The following is a 19,669-nucleotide window of genomic DNA, read 5'->3' on the forward strand; positions in this document are numbered from 1 at the left end:
CTGCATGAAGAAAAACTTCCTTTTGTTAGTTTTAAACCTGCTACCCATTCTAATGTTATGGGAACAAATAACTTTTCCTTAATTCATTTTTTCCACACCAGTCATCATTGTATAGAGCTCTATCATATCCCCCCCTTGGTCGCCTCTTTTCTAAGCTGAGAAGTCCCAGTTGTTTTAATCTTTCTTCATATGGCACCCATTCCAAGCTCCCAATCGTTTCTGTTGCCCTTTGCTGAATCTTTCCAAAGCCAAGGTATCTTTTTTTAGAATAGGTGACCACATCGGTATGGCGTATTCAAGATGGGGGTATACCATGGATTTCTACAGTGGTAATAAGATATTCTCTTGTCTTATTCTCTCTCTCTCTCTCTTTTTTTTTTTAATGCTGCTGCACATTGAGTGGACAACCTGAAATCATGGAAGAACAGGCAAGGGTGTGAACTTGCTGAAGCATTACAAAGGGTGCTAGCTCATGTAAGATGCACAGAATGTTTAATTAACAGAAAACTAGTCCTTTAGACTGCATGTTCTCAAACTGAGGGCTGTGACTACTCTAGGTGGGGGAGCAAAGAAGTATCCTTGGGAAAAGCATATAGAAACGCTATCCTTCCCAGGTTGCTAAATAAGAAATAAGGGTTCTGGGATGGGGAAAGCTGAACACCACTTCTAGTACTTTATACAAAGGTTTTCATGTTTTTAGTAAGAGGTAAAACATTTTGAATAAGAGCTAACTCAGAGCTTCATCCCAAACCCAAACTGCACCTGAGCCTCTTTGGGGTTTGAAAACATTCAGAAAACCATTCTCCAGTTTCATAAGCTTCCAGACTTCATCTGGGCCCACAACAAAAAACATCATAACCGCGTAAGAAAATCTTGATTCAAAGGAGACCCAAAACATCTAGGAGGTCCAAGTAAATTTGAACAAATTGCTGAAAATTTAGTGTCTTATCCAAGAGGGACCTCAAAATTAGTTCATTGCTAATTTGAGTAAGTATATTCTGTTTCTGCAAGTAAGTCAAGGAAGATGAGACTATTTTGTATTGTTCATATACTCACATTTACGCCAGATGGAGGGGACGAAAATGTAGGACCTGGCTGACCAAAAGATCTTGTTGACACAGTGGTATAAGATGAGCCAGCATTTGATGGGTAATCTAAATAATGGATGGTACACACACAGTGAAAACCTTGACTTAAATTAATGATGTGTATGCGTCTAATGAAAAAAGACTGCTTTTTAATAATTCAGTGTTATCATCCAGGCTTTTACATGAAACAATGAATTATTTGATACTGCACTAAAAACACTAAAGAAAAGAAAAACAAATTCATACTTTAAGTCAGTGCTTCTTAAATTTTTTGAGACCACAGAACATCAAACAATATTATTTTTATGCAGAACACCTTTGAAAATTATCTTAAAAATATTGTCATCAGACCAAAGAAAGAAACAAACAAAAAGAGACCCAGCAACATACACAGCAGAAGCAAAATGAAGTAATTTAATCAGATATCATACCAACAAAGAAGTAACATTGTATCTGGTTTTAATACAAGCAAATATCTCATCTGTGTATTTTTCCAAACATGTAGCACACTTGCAAGTTGTTCACAGAACACCAGTGTTAAACAATACTTTAAGGTACAATCTTTCTTCCCTGTCTTTCTAATACAGAAAGCTTTAAAAGGGACCCCTTAGGATGAAATTTTACAAAAAAAACCCTGTTAATTATAAAATTACTCTTTTTCTTTTTAATGTGTATACTCATTATTAACGAATACTTAAAACAACTAACCTTCAATGCTAGAAGGGTTGAAAACTGCTGTGTTATTTGGAGTTGAATGTAACGATGCCTCCGCTGAACTTAATACACATTGGATACCAGTGCTGAAAGTGGAAAAGAGATTTTCTTCAAGAAGTAGGAATACAACAAACACAATATGTCAAAAATTCAGAGGCCCATATTCATGCCTGGAATAAATCCACCCCAAGATCTCTAAAACAGTACTTACTTTTCAGAGAAAACCAAACATTTTTGGATGTGAAGATTTCCTTTAATGTGTTGATCCCAGTCCTATATTGAAATAAGCAGGACATAACTAATAAATATACAATAAAGGCTGGTTTTGAAATTGTCTTATTTCATATACTAAAGAAATGCTTTCAAATTCAGCATTCTGTCTTCCACAACTCTCAAATAACTGGCATTTTAGCCATAAGTAAATCTGACTTATATTTTCCACAAGTACAGTATAGTAAAAGTAAATACACATAAATACAGAACATACGGTATAGCTTTATATTTATACTACTATTCTTAGTAAATAAAGCACTCTGCCTATATTTTGTTTCTTTCTTAATACAGTAACTAATCTTGTGTTTCTTTAGCATTATGCATTGCTAGGTATACCTCTCTATTATCCAGAATATTTGATTATCCGGCAACCTCCCGGTCCCAGGGCTGCCAAATATGAAAGAGTTTACTGTAGTAGTTTCATTTAACTTTATAGTTCATGGGAAAAAACATGGCAAGAGACTCTGAAGTATGAAAGAATAAAGAATAAGAAAGAATAATTCATGAGGAAAGTAAGAATAAAAAGTTTACTGTATAAGAAGGATATTAAATGGAGTGATTGCAGTTGTGTGTGTACTTTTATTCCATACTGACATCAATTCACAACTGGTAAGTAAAATGCTACAATTAGATGCCAAAACCACTCCAGGTCCTGAAAAAGTTCCATGCATGACTTTTCTCAAGTAATTAGGTTTATGAGAATTAAATCAATTCATATAGCTGGAGTCCTCATCCTGCAAGATGCTCAGTACCATCAAAGTTCATAGTGTCCATACATTTTAAAGGTTCTCAGCGCCTTGAAGAACTGTGACCCTGCCCACAAAAATTCTCTCTTTTCATTTCAGTGTTGAACTAATGCAAATTTCAAAACCTCAGAAGTTGCCTTCAACTGAATTACTGTCTTCCCGTCTGCTCTACATATTATGTTCCTAATTACAGCCAGGTGACTCCAGTCAAGGTTGATGGGGTTACATAACTGGCATAATTTATATTGCAGTACCTTTATTACCTTTACGATGCACAAAGAGGAAGGGGTCCGTCTGGACTCTGAGAGACACGTTAAAAATTGCCGGACTTGTATTTAAAAGTCAACATAGTCATTTTTACTTATGAAAAAAAAACAAAGTGAACATATTAGTGAAACAATATGAAGAGAGAACCCTTAAAGATGAATTTAATCAAATCACTCTGCAGAGTAGACTGACCCCCTTAATGCATTAGAATCGCTTACCTTTAGATCAAAGACCTTTCTGTCACATATTGTGCAGATGTGTGGGAAGTGAAGTGGGGCTATGCCATGAAAGTCATTTAACTCATGAGGCTGAAGAGCTCTCATTGACAAATCAGATGTATTTGCGGTCAACTCCTCATTCTGCCTCATTCGGGAACTACTCAGACTTGGTTTATTATTGTTAAGTCTGTGGAAAGGAAGGGTGGGCCCAGCACCAAACTTTGTGTCAGGTGTCGGTTCTTCAGGGTTGTAGAGCTCATTTCTTATTTCATACTGCTGACCCGTGGGTGGCCACAAGTGGGCACTGGCCATGAGGTCAGGCTTGTTTTGGCTGGAGAAATTAGGAGCATTTTCCCACTGCCTGTTTGCACCTGTGCTATGTACCACAGGGCCTGATTCTCCTTTCTGACTCACAGTTTGATGAGCATTCATCTGTGGCTCACCGGAAAAGCCCAAAGATGGTATTCCTGTGGTAGGCTGTCCTTTAGAATTGGGTCCATAGAAGTCTTTCTGAAATCCAGGATGATTCTCATGTTTCAGTTGGCATGAAGAACCAAAATGACTCTCATAGGGCATCCCTCCAGAGGAGGAGGAGACTGGGTGAGACCCACTGGACATCAAGCCTTGCTGACTGCCCTGGCTTGCCTCAGCTGCATATACTTGAGGGGCAGAAATATTTTGTTTACTGTAGTCATAAAATCCTCCTGCAGCAGATGAGGGGGCAGTCTTATTTAGACTCATAACTACAGCTGGTTGGCTGGATGTCTGAGACATTATGCCTCCAAAGGGGTGCATGACAATCGCATTTGCATTTTGATTCGCTATGTTCCCGACAGGACCAAGGCTTCCTCCTTGTATCGCTAACGCCGGATTCTGTGCTGGGAAAGGTATTCCGCTAGAAGGAAATCTAGTATTCGCGACCACAGGTCCTTGCTGAGGTCCTCCAGCATGCCCCTGGGGCGTGTTAATCACGGCTGGGGGTCGTAATTGGTTGAACAGTGGCTGAGACATGGCCACTTTGGAGAGAACTTGATTCAGAACAGTTGCAGCTGCTGTGTTGCTGGTGACTGCTGTCTGAGCCAATTTTAGCCTGTGCAGGGTAAGCTGGGCTTGTAACTGAGCAAGCTGAAGACTGGCAGGAGAAGGAAGCAGCGGATTTGGAGTGCTGACAGAGAATGGATTTTTGTCCAAAAGCTTGGCCGCACTGAAAAGGAACAGTAGTTAAATTAACCAAAAAGTTAACAGCCGCCTCTTCCTACCATAACGTGACCTTGTCTAAGAAGCTCCACTTGGGACATTTATCCTGGCTAAACTTCTACAAAGAGGGAGAATGGTTTCTGATGCAGCAGTAAGCCATCTTACATAAGTGTCTAGTGCCATATTCATTTCAATTGAAATCTCACTGGGGAGATCAGTGTTGCAAAGACAGATAAAAAGACACATGTTTATCTAGAGTCTGATCCACTAAACTCAACAGAAAGACTCTCATTGACTTCAACTGACTTTAGATCAGGCCCTTTATTCATCTCATGTTTGCAGGACTCATGCCTGGGTTTGTATCAGACACACCAGGTGGGCAAGGGAATATCTTGTATTGGACCAACCTGTATTGAGTTTATGTTCCCAGCAGCAGGACAAGTTTTCCCACAGTGGACCAAAAATTTGCATCCATCTCAAACTCAACAAACCACCAAATCTGCCAGGATTCAAACAAAGTAATTCCTTCACCATAACCCACTCAAGTCTCATTCTCTCTGCTGAGGCAGCACCATTTACGATGGTGTTTTGTGATACAGACAGGTGTTCTTTAGGAAGTGGACTAAGACCACTAGCTCAGTTTTGCTAGAGCCTCCAAGAATGATGAGAACAGAGCTTTTGGCCATGAGTACAGTTAGGCTGTAAATTAGAAGGTTTTGGCCTATCAGAGCAGGAGCCTCCTAATAGGACATATGGGGGCAAGACGCCTAACTGGCTTTAAGATAGTGCTTGATAGGTTTATTGTTGGAACTAAATGACATGGTACCGATGTTCTCATGGTCACTAGTTAGTGTTATTACCACTTGAAAGTTAGGCTACGTCGACAATTACCTGGAAGGTCAACATCTGCTATGTGATTTTTGGTATGCCAATTGTGTAACAAAAATCACCTCTCTGGCAGTCTTCATGAGAGAAGGTTGACAGGAGCACTCCTCCCATCAACCTTCTTTAATCCTTGTGGCTCACGAGGAGTTCCAGGGTTGATGTGGACCACAAAACAACGTCCTGGAAGATAGAATCTAAGCAGTCGATCTTCCAGAGTTAGTGTACATGTAGCCTTAGACACACTATTACACTTAATTACATATTATGAACGATGTATCGCATTGCTAGCAGTTGGCATATCCTTATTTATATTGTGCTAGGCGAGATTTACAATGATCAGAGCTCTTACTTCATTTCTAAGCTGCTAGCCCATCCTGTAAACTGTACAAGCCAAAAAATGTTTTATGAGTGTAAAGCAGCATTGCCTACGAGACTTAGCCTGATGGGCTCATAATTCTTTGAGATTCAGATGAACAGTTTCTAACAGTTTAATTCCATGGTGTTGAAAGGACACACAATAGCATCTGAGCAGTGTAACAGATGCAATGGCTTTGTAACAGCTCCCTACTGGGCACATGGAACTAGCTCTCAGGCAAGACAATAAAATCATTTGCTCACATGTTATCAAACAAAAACCCTAAAGCACTGGGGAGCTGATGTGCCATAAATATAGCAGTTAATTTGTGAGCACCGCTAACATTGCACTACAAAATTTTCTCAACCACGGGGAGAGTATAGCGACCATGGGCCACATATCATTTCAAGGTACTCTGGGGAACTTGCTTGGGCCACAACAGTGAAGTATGTGCCTATTTTAAAGCGAGACAGGAGGGGAGACACAAGGCAACAGCAGAGACCAGTGTTTGGAGTTGCTCTGAGCAGCAGCACCCACTCTCCCTCTGCTTGTGGGGCCACAGATCCCAGAGCCCAGGCTACTGTCTGAGTCCAAATGTCTACACTGCAGTTTTATAGCCCCGAAGCCGGAAACACAGCAGGCTATGTCTGCTAACCTCAGCCAACCCTAGGGGCTTGTCTACACTTGCCCCCAACTTTGAAGAGGGCACGGTAATCGTGGCCACAGGAAACTACTAATGAAGTGCTGCAGTGAATATGCAGCAATTCATTAGGCTAATTTTCCCCCCCCGGCAACTTCAAAGCATCAAACTTTGAAGTGCTGGTGTGTGTGTAGGGGAAATTTTGAGGAGTAAAGGGACTTTGAACTAGCACAGGCACTTCAAAGTGCCCATGGCTACACGCATGCCGGCACTTCGAAGTTTGACGTTCTGAAGTTGCCACGGGGGAAAATTAGCCTAAGGAAGTGTTGCATATTCACTGCAGCACTTCATTAGTAATCTCCCGTTGCCCTGATTGCCATGCCCCCTTCAAAATTGGGGGCAAGCGTAGACCCAGCCTAGGGGTTTTATTGGAGCATAGACATACCTTTTGTGTCTGTCTGCAGTGCTGGACCAGAGAGAAGCCTGAGTGGCCATGTCTACACTGTGTGCTGCTGCCAGCAGGGTCATGCAAATGAGGGCACTCAACAATGCAAATGAGGTGCTAATTTACAAAAATGAGAGATAAGAGGCTGTCAACGAGGTGGGTTTTGGTCGACAGAACCCCATCTACACGGCTTGTTTTGTGGTGACCAAAGCCTCTGCCAGGACAGCGAACATGCAATAACATGCAAATGAGGCTTGTGATTTGTAAATTGGCACCTCATTTGCATTGTCAAGTGCCCTCATTTGCCTGACCCTGCTGGCAGCAGCACGCCACACAGACATGGCCAGTGAGATTAAGCCACCAATCAGCAGCTGCCCTCGCTGCCTAATACTGTCAGCAAGTTAAAGGGAAAAAAAAGGAAGGAAGGTGGGAGAGGAGACCAGAAACCTGGGAGCCTGGGAAGGGACATGGCTTGCAGCGTCTTTCTAAACATTGGCATCTCCAGACTTTTAAGTGCTTCATATTGCAACCTTAAGACAGTTCTCTCTTCCCCTCTGTCCTGCCGAGTTCCCATCCCCTTGCCTTCCTTAAGGGGATATTTTTAAATGTAACCAAGCACTGTAGCTAGGACTGGGGAGGTAAGACAATGGCAAGGTTGGGAAAAAGGTACAGGACGTAGATTAGGAGCATGATAGAACAGCTGTGTTAGGACAGGACCTCTGTGTATAAGGAACAGTGTGTGATATGAAAAAGTTTGAGAACTCGAGCTCTCCTATCTAATAGGGGACTTAGAAGAGGTTATGCAACCTAAATACATATAATTTTAACTATGTTTCTCTGTTTCTAAAGTATTAATGAAATATTTGCATTTATGACTCATTCTTACCAACATAAATATGCAATGTAATCTGAGCCACAGGTTCAACCAAATACTGAAGGTTTTATAAATTGCATTAAGATCCTGCTCAGGAAAGATATTTTGGATTAATAATTTATCACATTTACTTGTACACACACACACTCACACACAAAACAATCCATTTCCTGTTGATCATTTGTTGTTGCCAATATTGCAAGCCTGTGTGTTCAAAAATAACAAGATTGGAGATTAAAACCTAATAATTTTGGCATTTTCTTTTTATTTACCTTCTGATTTTTAACATCTGGGATATACAGATCACAAGTATTTTCCCCACAACCATGATGACCAGAAACTTTTTTTAAAGGAAGGGGAGAAAAGGCAATCCCAAACCAAAAAATGAAAGCTGTGATTCTCCCATACATCTCACAAATATATTCAGATGATTCCAAAGATGAGGCTTTTAAAAATACACCAAATATCATGAGATTCACAATAAAATTGCAAAACCCAGCATAACTTCATTGCTACCCTTAGTTCAGCCAATCTGTTGCTGCTGTAACCTTCATCATGGAACAGACTGTAACACAAGAGTTTGTACTTAAGTATCTGGACACCTGAATCTTATATCCTACCTATGAGACAGATGAAAAGGCTAATGAGAAAACATCCATTAGATGACCCAAAGAATATTCTGACTGTTTATTCAAAACCAGAATTGCTCATAAAGAACTGTTTGGTAAATTATCCTTCTAGTCTGCTTTGAATTACACTTGTGGGGTGATTTATTTAAGGTATGCTTGCTCAGGCCTATATGTTTGGACTCGTGAGTTTAAACAGAGTGGTCAAACATATTAGCCTTCAAAGCTGCGTAAAATTTGATCTGCTTTGTGGAATTCTGCAAGTGAATTTATTGTCTTCTGTGATTATATGAATCTGGCATTACAGGGAATTTTGTTCAGATGACATTTTTCATTGGGAACACTGAGAAAACATGAATTAGTGAAAATTTCCAAAACCACTTGAAATACAGGAATACTATTTCTATTTTCAACTCTGCACTACTCCATAGTTATGATAATTTATGACAGCTGTGTATGCAAAAGTATGCTATTTTTGCAAATTACAACTTTTTCCTGAACCAATTTTTCTGGCATAGCTATCAGCCTTTCATTGGGGACTATAAACATGGTAGCTGCATCTAGATTCAGTCTAACTGCCAGCAGCATGATGCAAGTGAGGGTTCACAAAATTGCAAATAGGTACTCGTTTGCATATTCACATAACTTATTTGCATATTCACAGCTGAAAACAAGCCACATAGACGTGGTTCTGCCAGCAAAAACCACATCTGTCGCAGAGTAAGGCTGCTTAAAACAGGGACACGGGGCTGGTGACAGAGGGGGTTTTTGCCAGCAGAACCGTGTCTACACTGCTTGTTCTCTGCTGTGAATATGCAAATGAGCCACATGACTATGCAAAAGAGTGACAATTTGCAATTTCATGAACCCTCGAGCATCATGCTGCTGGCAGCCAGTGAGTTTGACGACTTTAAAAAAAGCCATTTTTGAGTTGTCTGAAGACACAATATATTGCATACTTCCAAAAGTATGAAACAAAACTTCTCCCCAATGCTCCCTTAGTTCTGTAACAGCTACATTAATGTTTCAAAACTTTAAAAAAAATATTCACCATTAGGCTGAGGGACTAAACAAACAAAATTCAACTATCTATCTATATAGTTCCCTTGCTGTAAAAAAAAAGGAGCTGGTACTCAGCCAGCTCCCCACCCCCTCTCCCTAGACAATCCTATGGCTGGAGCTACTGAAATACCAGTACTCAGTACTGGCACTGCATATATATCATTTTTATATTTAAAGAGCTAACAAAAATCAATAAAGACTTAGTGCCAAACGTTGTCTACAGATAAGTGCACACAACTTCAGCAATCTTCCACGAGCATCTTTGGGCACATGAGGACACATTTTGTCCCCTGGAACGTTCAGGGCTCCAAAACCATAACAGTGAAGGAAATAACGACTGAAGTACAGTGAGAATAAAACCAATATAAACCAGATTAACTAGTAAACTCAAGTGTTATGTTCTTTTATTCTTCTAAACCCCATCCTTTGGTGGCAGTGGTTTTGTGTCCTAGACAACAAACAAGACCATTCAGACTGGCACTGCAGAGAGTGGAATACTTCTCGGAGAACATAGTTTTGTTTTGCAAGACCAGACTGGTACTGAAATGGAGGAGCTAAAGCCTCTTGGGACATAATACCTGAAAGCTAAAAATTTAGCTCTGGCATGGAAGAACTGGAAAGAGGGATTTAAGCTCTGTTCATATTGCTATAGCAGAACATGAGGATGCTGTGAAAATGAAATGGTTCCGGATACATCTACACTTATGGGAAGATTGATGTGCTGGCAGTCAATATTCTGGGGTTCTATTTAGTATGTCTAGGAGGCGTGCTAAATTGAACGATCATGTCACTGCTGTTGACTGCCGGTACTCCTGGCAGTGTCAAGGGGTAAGGGAAGTCAGTGGGGGAATTTTTCCTGTTGATTTCCCACTGTGTAGAAGATGGGAAAAAAACAATTTTAGACATGTCGCCTCCAGCTACACCATTCTCATAGCTGGATTTGCATGTCTAATATTGATTTTATCCCCTACTGTAGACCTGGCCTCTGTTACTGTACCTAATTAGAAAAACGGAGTGGAGGGTGCGGTAGATTCTGTGAGCAGAATTCCCTCCAAGCTCAATGCTTCTTAGAAGCAATAATGGGCTGGTTTTGATACTTGCTATAACCTCTGTAAGAATGAAATGGTGGAACTCATAATTAGTTGGAATAAAGCAGTTGGGGAGTAAGCAGGCTAAGCAGAACACCCGCTTAAAAGTGCTACCAGCCAGCTGTAATTTTGGAAATATTAAAGACTCATTGATAAGAGATTGGACAGTGTTTAGGATGCAAAATTAGAATGCAGGAGAGAGTTGCAGAAGGAAGCTGACTTAACTGTAGGGAAAAAGCTTGGAGACATGCAGGACAACCGAGCTGTTCAGGGAGAGGATTAGAACCCTGTAAGGACAATCAGAAGAAACTGGCCATGGGGTACATAAGAAATAGAAATCCACATCAGATATAACATCAACAGATGACAATGGTACACACACATGCAAGTACTTGGGGAGAAAACATTTAGGATGGACAGAAAAGTGCCTGACTTATGAGGAAAAATGCCATATCTGTGACAAATTTCATTACATTACAGCCAGGTGTTTGCCCAGAAAGAAGAAAAACAAATCCAAGCTACACACAGTTACTGAAGAGAGGAACAGTGAACATGAGGAGGACATTATGTGGTTGACTGACCAGCTGGTAAATACTGTGCAAGAGGTCCCTGGTTACATAGCAACAGAAAAAGTTGTATGCATCTCTGTTATTTGGCAGCAAAGCCATACTGTTTCCATTAGATTGTGGAGCAAGCTGTAACATTATCCTGACCAGTCTGGTGAACCGAGACACATGGCTGGAAGAGACTATCCAGCTGTTAACAATGTACAACCATACCACTTGAAAGCCCATGGAGAAATGTAAAGTTAAATTAAGAAATCTGAGGAGGACAAAGAAATGCAGATGAGACTTTGTGGTCAAAGATGATGAGACAGCAATACCACTTCTGGGCAGCAAGGCCACCCAAGCCACAAACCTGGTAAAATTACAGCTCTGGAATATAATGAAAGTGGAGAGTGGAGTGACTGAAGATACCTGGATGGTATTACCTGGCACTTGGAGATGATACAGAGAATACAAATGTCTTTCAGGGAGGCAGATGGCTAGATAAAATGGAGACTGACACCAGTGTGAGGAAAGGTAAATTGCCCAAAAGAAGGTTACCTATTGCATTATTACAGCCAATGAAAAGTGAACTACAAAACCTACAGAATCATGGAATTATACAGCCTACAGAGAAGAGCACAGACTGGATAAGAACTTTTAAGGGGACACGAAAGACACAAATTTTTCACATTCTGGGAGATAGATTATTTACCAGACACAGGGTCCAAAATGGTCATATGGAAAACGAAAGCAGACTTTGTACAGTATAGGGTGCTGGTCATCATGCATTCCAATAATGGACCACAGTCTGCTTGAGGAGAGTCCTGGAAGTTCAGTAAGGAGTGGGGTTTTGATCACATAACATCGACATGAGGGTATCTCGATAGCAATGACCAAGTGAAAATCACCAATAACAACTGATAAGAAACTGTTGAAAACCTTGAGCACTGCAGAGGCTGATGCTACTAGCAATACTAGATCAGAGAAATACTCCCTGGCAAGGCCTAAATTGTAGTTCAGCCCCAAGACTGATGAGTCTGGGAACGAAGACATGAAGACACTCTTGTTGATGAGTGGAAAGTTGTTAGCACCAGCCTATTGAGGTCCATCAACTGCTAAACTACAGAGAAACCAACAAAAAGAGACAAGTGTTGTGCTACAGCAGGTGTGTGAAAGGCCTGCCAGATCTGGAGCCAGGTGACAAAGTGCACATTAACAAAAAAGGGTAAGTTCTAGTGCAAAGCTTCTGTGGTTCAGCCAGGAAAGCAAATATCGCATCACCAGCAAATGAACAGTGGACACGGAGAGAGATGGAAGCACAGACACCCCAGGAAAATAAAAGAAACCTCTAAGGACAGTCAGAACAACATGTCTTAGGGTTCTACACTGGGAAAACCCTAAGCTAGAGTTCTTCAAAATAGACAATGTCAGGCATACCAGAAGAAAGAGAAGAGGAAGAGGTCATCTCAATGGAGACTCCAGCAACCCCAAGCCCAAAGACTGTGGTTGACCAGACTAAAGAAAACAAGCATCAGGATGCCCCAGCTGTGGGGACAGATACTCAGAAAAAGTGGATATGGAGCCTCCAAAGGAGACAGGGATTTGGAAAACAACTGAGCCATGCTTTACTAAGAGAGGGCGGGCTGTTAACAGACTTGCTCATCTGGTGACTATGTGTGACAGAATTCCCAGTTGTGTGGGCATACCGCTAGATAGACTGATGAGCTGATGAATGCAGTAACCACAAAAACGTTCAGCATCTGAAAGGAATATACTAGATTATGTTATCAGTGGTGTGTGACAGTATTCTTGACATGAGAGGGGGTGTAATGATATTAAAATGCCAGCAGATACTTTCAGAGAGCAAATGGTTTCCTGAGGGGAATTGTTTGGAAGTGACAGCACCTGGAGAACTGACTGAGAAGCCCTGTTTTAAGCAGCCACAAGAATGCTGCAGCTTATAAATTAACCCTGCGCCAGAACGAGCCCTTCCATGGCAGAAAATCCTGACATTACTAAGTATAAAACAGGGGTGAGGCCTCTCCCACAACCTCTCCAAACAGTCTCATAGTATTGAGCAGCGTTTCTTTTAAGGGCTTACTTCTTCCTGCCCGTCCCCTGAGGAAGACAGGCTACTTCCCTCTGCCAGCTACTGCTGGTTGTATTCCAGTTGTCTGCCAGCACCTCTTGCTCAGAATGTCTCATTTCCAAGACAGGGTGGGAGCTAAGGGTGCATGAAGAAGTTGCACCAGGAAGCTTTACCTCACCCCAGCACTGTTGCAAAGACAGGCTCCTCAGTGCTAGGAGGCACATGAGCAAGGGTGTGTGGAGCAGATTGCCTGGGAGGGGATAGAAGGGCTGTGGGTACCTGGGCATGCAGAAGAGTGCAGAAATGCTCTGAGGCAGGTGTGCTGTATAATGCTGGGTGGGACTGAATGAACTGGGGGGTCTACTCATAGGGCAAAATCACGCAAAAGCCTTGTAACATAACACAACAAAACCTCTAATTCAAAAATCCCTTCAAGTCTTTTTTATTCCCCATGATGGAGCAACAACCCAATTAAAAAACCTCCTTTGTAGACAGCACATCATGCAAAGGATGTTACCACAGAAATATCTGTAATAACTCTCTAAATATTTTAATTTGGACCTTATGTACGGTTAAGCTACATAAATAAGATACTTACTATAGCAGCACCTTATAATACCTGAAGGCTTCTGCACAATTTTTGTTATATTTGAAAATCAGGAAGACATACTGTGTTGTACAGATGAATGATGCCTCATTTTAATAATCACAGAGAGGTAGTCATGGTAGTCTGTATCTTCACAAAACAAAAAAATCAGTCTTGTAGCCTTTACAGACTAACAAAATAATGCATTAGGCGATTAGCTTTCGTGGGGCAGATCCACTTCTTCAGATTTGGAAATAGTGCTGAAAGTGGACTGGCATGACGAATATATGAGAGAGAAAACGGAAAACAAAATGAAATGAAAACTGACAAATCAGCAGGGGGTGGAGGGGCAAAGGTAGGGAAGCAGGAGAAGAAAATTACTTACTGCAAGTGTCTTTTAAGTGACTTGCCTGAGATAACTACCAATATCAAAGATGGGGAAGCTGTCTTCGTAATGCATAAGGTAATTGCTATCTCTAATAACAGCAAGTCGCAGTGTCGCGTTTGAGAATAAATTTCATTTCAGATGTCACATATACCACCAGGTTCCCATACTATAGTGCCTTTCAGCCCAGTATCTAAAAGGTCTTTTACAAAGTTACTGTCTCTAATTTGCAAATACGATAACTCATATACGAAATACTGTATTTTTGCAACTACTTTTGAGTGCCAATGTGAGAAAAAGAGGTGCCTGAATCTTAGCACCAAAAATCTGATGCACAGAAGTCATGAAAAGTAGCACAGTTAATCAATGTGGAGACTCATTTTTGTGCTCCAACACTAGACATCTCCCTATCTCCCTAATTATTTCGTCAAATTTATATAATGTAGCTCTTCACACCCATTCAATAGTCTGGTGCCTAGCTTATAGCTACATGCACAAAACACAAGAGGACTGCTCACAGATGTAATTAACCCACCCTTCAGCCCTTACACCCTCCCTGAAGGTCACCTATGGGGTGGGAGGCTCAGGGCTGGGGCAGTCCTGTCCATATGTGGCTTCTGGATGATGAAGTAAACATATACACATGCTATCTAGGTATTTACACTAGGCTAATCAGAATAGTAGGTGAACATCAAAAGAGAAAATATGGGATAACTCCTCCCTCTTACAAGCAGTTAATTGAATTCATCTTGTCCTTGTGACACGAATTTGAAAGAATATTTTGCAATTAGAATAACAAAATGGATCTATTTGTAGAGTTGAATTTGCATAGTTTTCTCAACCAATGTTTTTATTAGACAACTGCATATTTAGGTATTCTTTTAAGTATCCCTTGCATGTTGTGTACTTTAAAAACAAACATTGTTACATACCTATGAGTTATATATGCCCACACTTTACACACACACACACACACACTTTCTAAATATTTCTAAAATATTTTCTAAAATGTGTGTGTGTGTGTGTGTCTGTCTGTGAATCTGCTTGTTCAAGTACTCCTCCTAAACAATGAGAGCTAGTGTGCCTGGAACGGGACCGCTTCTCATAAAATCATACAGAGTAAGAGACAGAATCACCAGTTAGATGAAAGGGACTAGGTGGTGGTGTGTCCCCATCCCCTTTCAGGACTGCCCCAGCCCTGAGCCTCCCACCCCATAGGTGTCCTTCAGGGAGGGTGTGAGGGCTGAAGCTTCCCCCGGCTCAGTCATTGTGGGCTGTTCCTCTTGACCAGGGAGTGAGAGGAAAGCACAGTTTGCTGCAGTCATCATTTTGGCTTGGGAGCACAGGAGCCAGACAACTTGGACCTGCCCAAGCCGGTGGACATGCACCTCTCTCCCATGTGCTTGCTGCAGCTGCAGTAGCCATGCACAGGTGTTTGTGACCTGGTCCCAAGCTGCTGTGGTAAAACAGGGTGGGGTTGTTCCCTCATCACCAACCCCCACCACACCCCCCCTGGAGCAATGATTCAAATGAAGCATGTACGTTTTCATTTTATCTTCCAAAACCAAAAGTTAACTGAGTTACAGACCCTAAAATTGATCAATCAATTGATCTATCTATCATAATAGACACAGAAATGATCTGGCTGCAATGGAAATCAACTGCAAAGTTCCTCGTGAAATCTGTGAGAATAGGATCAACCTTCTTATGTCTCTTTTTGGTTATGTTTCATTTAAAAACATAACAATGGGATGAAGAATAGTCTTCTTTAAAGGTCTCGTCTCAGATTTGATTATTAAAACATGATATCAGTATGGTTTTGTGGGGATAAAATGAGGCACAAATTGAAAAGGAGGTTTCAGTCTCTGTTGTGTAGTTGTCCATTACACAGTTTTCTTAAAAGAATCCAAATTGCAAAGATAAGGCCATCTTAATATGTCTTTTGATACATATTTAATCTGACTCTAACTTTTTAACTTCAAAGCACAATAGTTTATGTGAATCCCTGTACAGTTTAGATAGTATAGCCCTTCATGCAGAAACTGCATTATATCAATCATTAGTTACCAGAATTCTTTGTGTCATACTGAAGATTAATTTATTGTCTTGAATAATCAAGCGTTATTCAGTCAATTTCCAAAACTAATTATACAGATTAGTGTTTAAATCCTTAAATCTTGAACATGGCAAAAGCATTTTCGACAAAGGAGGCAATTTAATCTAAACTCTGTATTCCAAATGTTATACCGTTTCTCTCCTTATGATTTTCCTTTATTTCTGCTGTCAGTCTGAGTTCTGAGTAACTGAGTGTTAATGTGTTCAGAGGTCTCCATGGTAAAAGTGAGCAGTATATTATGTGGGAAAATCAGAAATCAGTTTTGTCAAAGATCTCTGATTCCTCAGACTTGCATGGGGCAGCTGTGGAGCATGAGAAAAAAAAACCTGACAATACCCAGCGCTTAGTTTGTATCAGGAGTCACCAGGGCTGAGCCCTGTCACCTTTAATCTTGTCCGTTCATACCCCTGGCTTGTCACTTCAGTTATGAAAGTAAAAGAATTGCTCAAGCCCCAGCATCTAATAGCTTGAGTTCCGGCACTTCTTTGATTACAAATTAAACATTGGACAATATCAGCCATCTTCACATCATCTAATGATTTTATGACATTATCCTCTCGCAGAAAAACAGACACCAAAACCCCCTACAGGTATTAACTGAAATGCTATATCAACAGGATGAAACTGTGAATTGAAAAGATCTTACTTTATGTTTACATGTGTACTTATTTCCTGTGCACTATTTTGAGGTAAGATTTTCATATATTTACTTGAAAATGCACACTCTTCTCTAGCTTTATGTTCATGTGAAAGGACAGGACTTACTTAGTTTTGCTGGAACTGTATTGGATTATTACCCTTAATGTAATAGTATTGATATTTCTCTATTCTGAAGCAGTTTATTGACAAACATGTTACACGATCTATATTTTAGGAAAGTATCAGTTCTTTAGCAAATACAAACATTTCTAAATTCAGAACAACTTTGAAAATTTGTTGGTGTTTTGATTCATTTTATTTTTAAATGTTTCTGAGCGCAATGGTTTTAAATAATATTAACAAAATTCTTCCTTCTTCTTAGTCACATAGTCATAAAATGTTCAAAGAGTAATTACATGGGTAAAATCATTAGAATATGGAACGTTTCTTAAAGTATAAACGTCCTGGTACACAAATACACACAGCCACTACAAGATTTGGTTTAAAACAAAAGTTAACTTGTTACAAGCAGATCTACAATGTTTTCACTTTTTCTTGAATTATGATAATATCTTTGTCTTACAAATTAACTTTAAAAAGATCACAAGAAGCTACTGAAATACATCATCAGGGTTAGGAGATTAAAATACTGTCAGAGTTTTCGAGATGATGCAATCAGTACCATTTTCACAGTAGGAAGAGAGAGTATGACATTATGCAATCTTACCTTTTTATACCATTTAAGGGTGCCAGAGGAGGTGAGGCCAGAAGCTGTTTTTGAGGTTATGCACACACCTCCCTAATAAATCTCATTATTATTTTATCTGGTTTCTGCAGGCTGACTATATTTACAACCTTCCTCTTACAAAGTCAATACTTTAAGAGAGAATTTAAAAAAAAAACATATTCAGAACTGGAGGACTGGTCACTAGGTTTCTTGCATTATACACATGCTGTGTACATAACAAACAATATTGGAAGATGTTTATGCCATATATTCTTGGCCTCTTCAGAGACCATCACCACAGAGCCAGTTCCATACAGATTTACTCCACAGGACCCTATAAAGGAGGCAGTTCCAGTCCAATTAGGCAAATTATGAAAAATAGTGACAGATCTTGATGAACTACCACAAATGTTAATTTTAAAAGAGAACAACGGAAAATTGTCCTTTGGTCTAAAAGGTCCAAAAGGAATCTCCAAATAATCAGCTGTTGTCAAACTCAAAACACACATAATGTGTTCCACTTCATATTTCAGTTCCTCATCCACTCAGACATTTTCAGAAGACTTGTGACCTCCCAGTAATTCAAATATTGAGCAAAAAAGAAATGATGGTAAAAGAAGCTGCTTTCTGTGCCGAATCAGTAAAAATAACTACGCTGTATCTTCAAATGTAATCAGATATATGAACAGTACCGAGCATGACACACAGTACAGTGATTCTGATCCAAAGGAATAAGGCAGCAGAAAGTGGTGCATTTATGCACAATATTTAGAAGGTCGTCTCTTCAATCTGTCCACTTGGCCAGTCCATTCACTGCTACAAACACAAGCGTTGACTCTTCGCATGCCGGATAGAATGTTCGTGGCTCTTCTCAGGGTATCAAAATTACTGGCTCTCTCATAGTTTATGTTATTCCAAGCTACAGACATGAAAAATCCCCAAAATGATAAGGGAGGGGCTGCCTCTCATCCAAAGATCAATTGGCTTATTCCTTTTACAGCTAATTTACAGCTGTTCAACTTGCCTGCCCCTTTAAACTCCTGGGAAAACCATGTTATTTTTTGCCTCATTTCGTAACGTTGGGAACCCATACACCTTTCACATCATGGCTGGTATTTTGCAGCTTACAAGGCTTTATTACCTAAGATGCCAGTTGCAAAATTATAATTTATGAAAAACATACAAGCAGATCCTGTGCTGAACTGGCAGCTGAGTTTACCTCAGTGACTTGTCATGAGTCATAGTTCTATAATGCTTAACGTTTACACCAGGCTGAGTACTGAAGCATCCCTCACTATTTTTTTTTACCTTTCTTTCTCGTTCTTTGCCTCCTTCCATTAGTTTTTTTTTTAAGGCTGTGGCTACACTGTAGCTGTAATGCAAAATAACTTATAATAATAATAATTCTATTTTACACTATTATTTTTAGCTCAACACATCACTTCTGTGCCAATTGGCTAATATTGCCACCCAGTGCTTTTATGGTGATTCACAGCTTAAGAAAACTGAATTAAAAAGTCATCTGAAGAAACAGTTCTTAACGTGAAAGCTCATGACCTAATAAATTTGTTAGTGTCTAAGGTGCTACAGGACTGCTTGTTACTTAAGAAAACAGACACAGAAGTACTGGAGAATAATTCAGTTTCGGTGATGGGGATACAGGTAATGAAATTTTATTAGAAAACAAGTTTAATTAATGAGAAGTTCTCATGAAAAATATCCACCTGAGGAAGGAAGAAACTAAATGAGCTCTTAGGATTTTATCTGAATAGTCTTACCAATATAAAAGCTTCCCAAATCACTTCTAGACCAGTGCTTCCTATAAGCTGTGTGCTTGTGTGCCTGCTCAGGAGAAATTCAAATGCCTCTTGGCTGATTAGTAGAGAGCCCACAGCTATGTTTTATGTTTTTATTGGTGAGGCACATTCATACACACTTCTGTGCAGACAAAAATGTATTCCACACATGGATGGAGAAGATTAGAGGAAATATTGCTTCGCACTCTGTGGTAGTAACATGGGGCTGGGCTCCAGGCAATAGTTTTCTGTCTTATTATGTATCCCTTTTATAATGATGCCCAACATTCTCCTGGTTTTTTTGA

At 40.1% G+C, this 19,669-nt stretch overlaps 1 protein-coding gene across 3 annotated transcripts in view; it reads right to left on the minus strand.

Annotated features, from left to right (window-relative positions):
* Positions 1–19,669, minus strand: part of RBM20 (RNA binding motif protein 20) — a 163,481-nt gene that overhangs the window by 34,325 nt on the left and 109,487 nt on the right. For all 3 annotated transcript variants that reach the window (XM_074999195.1, XM_074999196.1, XM_074999197.1), the window contains 4 exons: positions 3,307–4,510; positions 2,014–2,075; positions 1,797–1,888; positions 1,057–1,154 (listed from right to left, as the gene is read on the minus strand). In XM_074999195.1, the coding sequence (XP_074855296.1) occupies positions 1,057–1,154; positions 1,797–1,888; positions 2,014–2,075; positions 3,307–4,510 (1,456 nt within the window). The remainder of the gene's footprint in view (positions 1–1,056; positions 1,155–1,796; positions 1,889–2,013; positions 2,076–3,306; positions 4,511–19,669) is intronic.

The sequence above is a fragment of the Carettochelys insculpta genome, chromosome 7 (assembly GCF_033958435.1).
Source record: "Carettochelys insculpta isolate YL-2023 chromosome 7, ASM3395843v1, whole genome shotgun sequence".
Classification (NCBI taxonomy): domain Eukaryota; kingdom Metazoa; phylum Chordata; order Testudines; family Carettochelyidae; genus Carettochelys; species Carettochelys insculpta.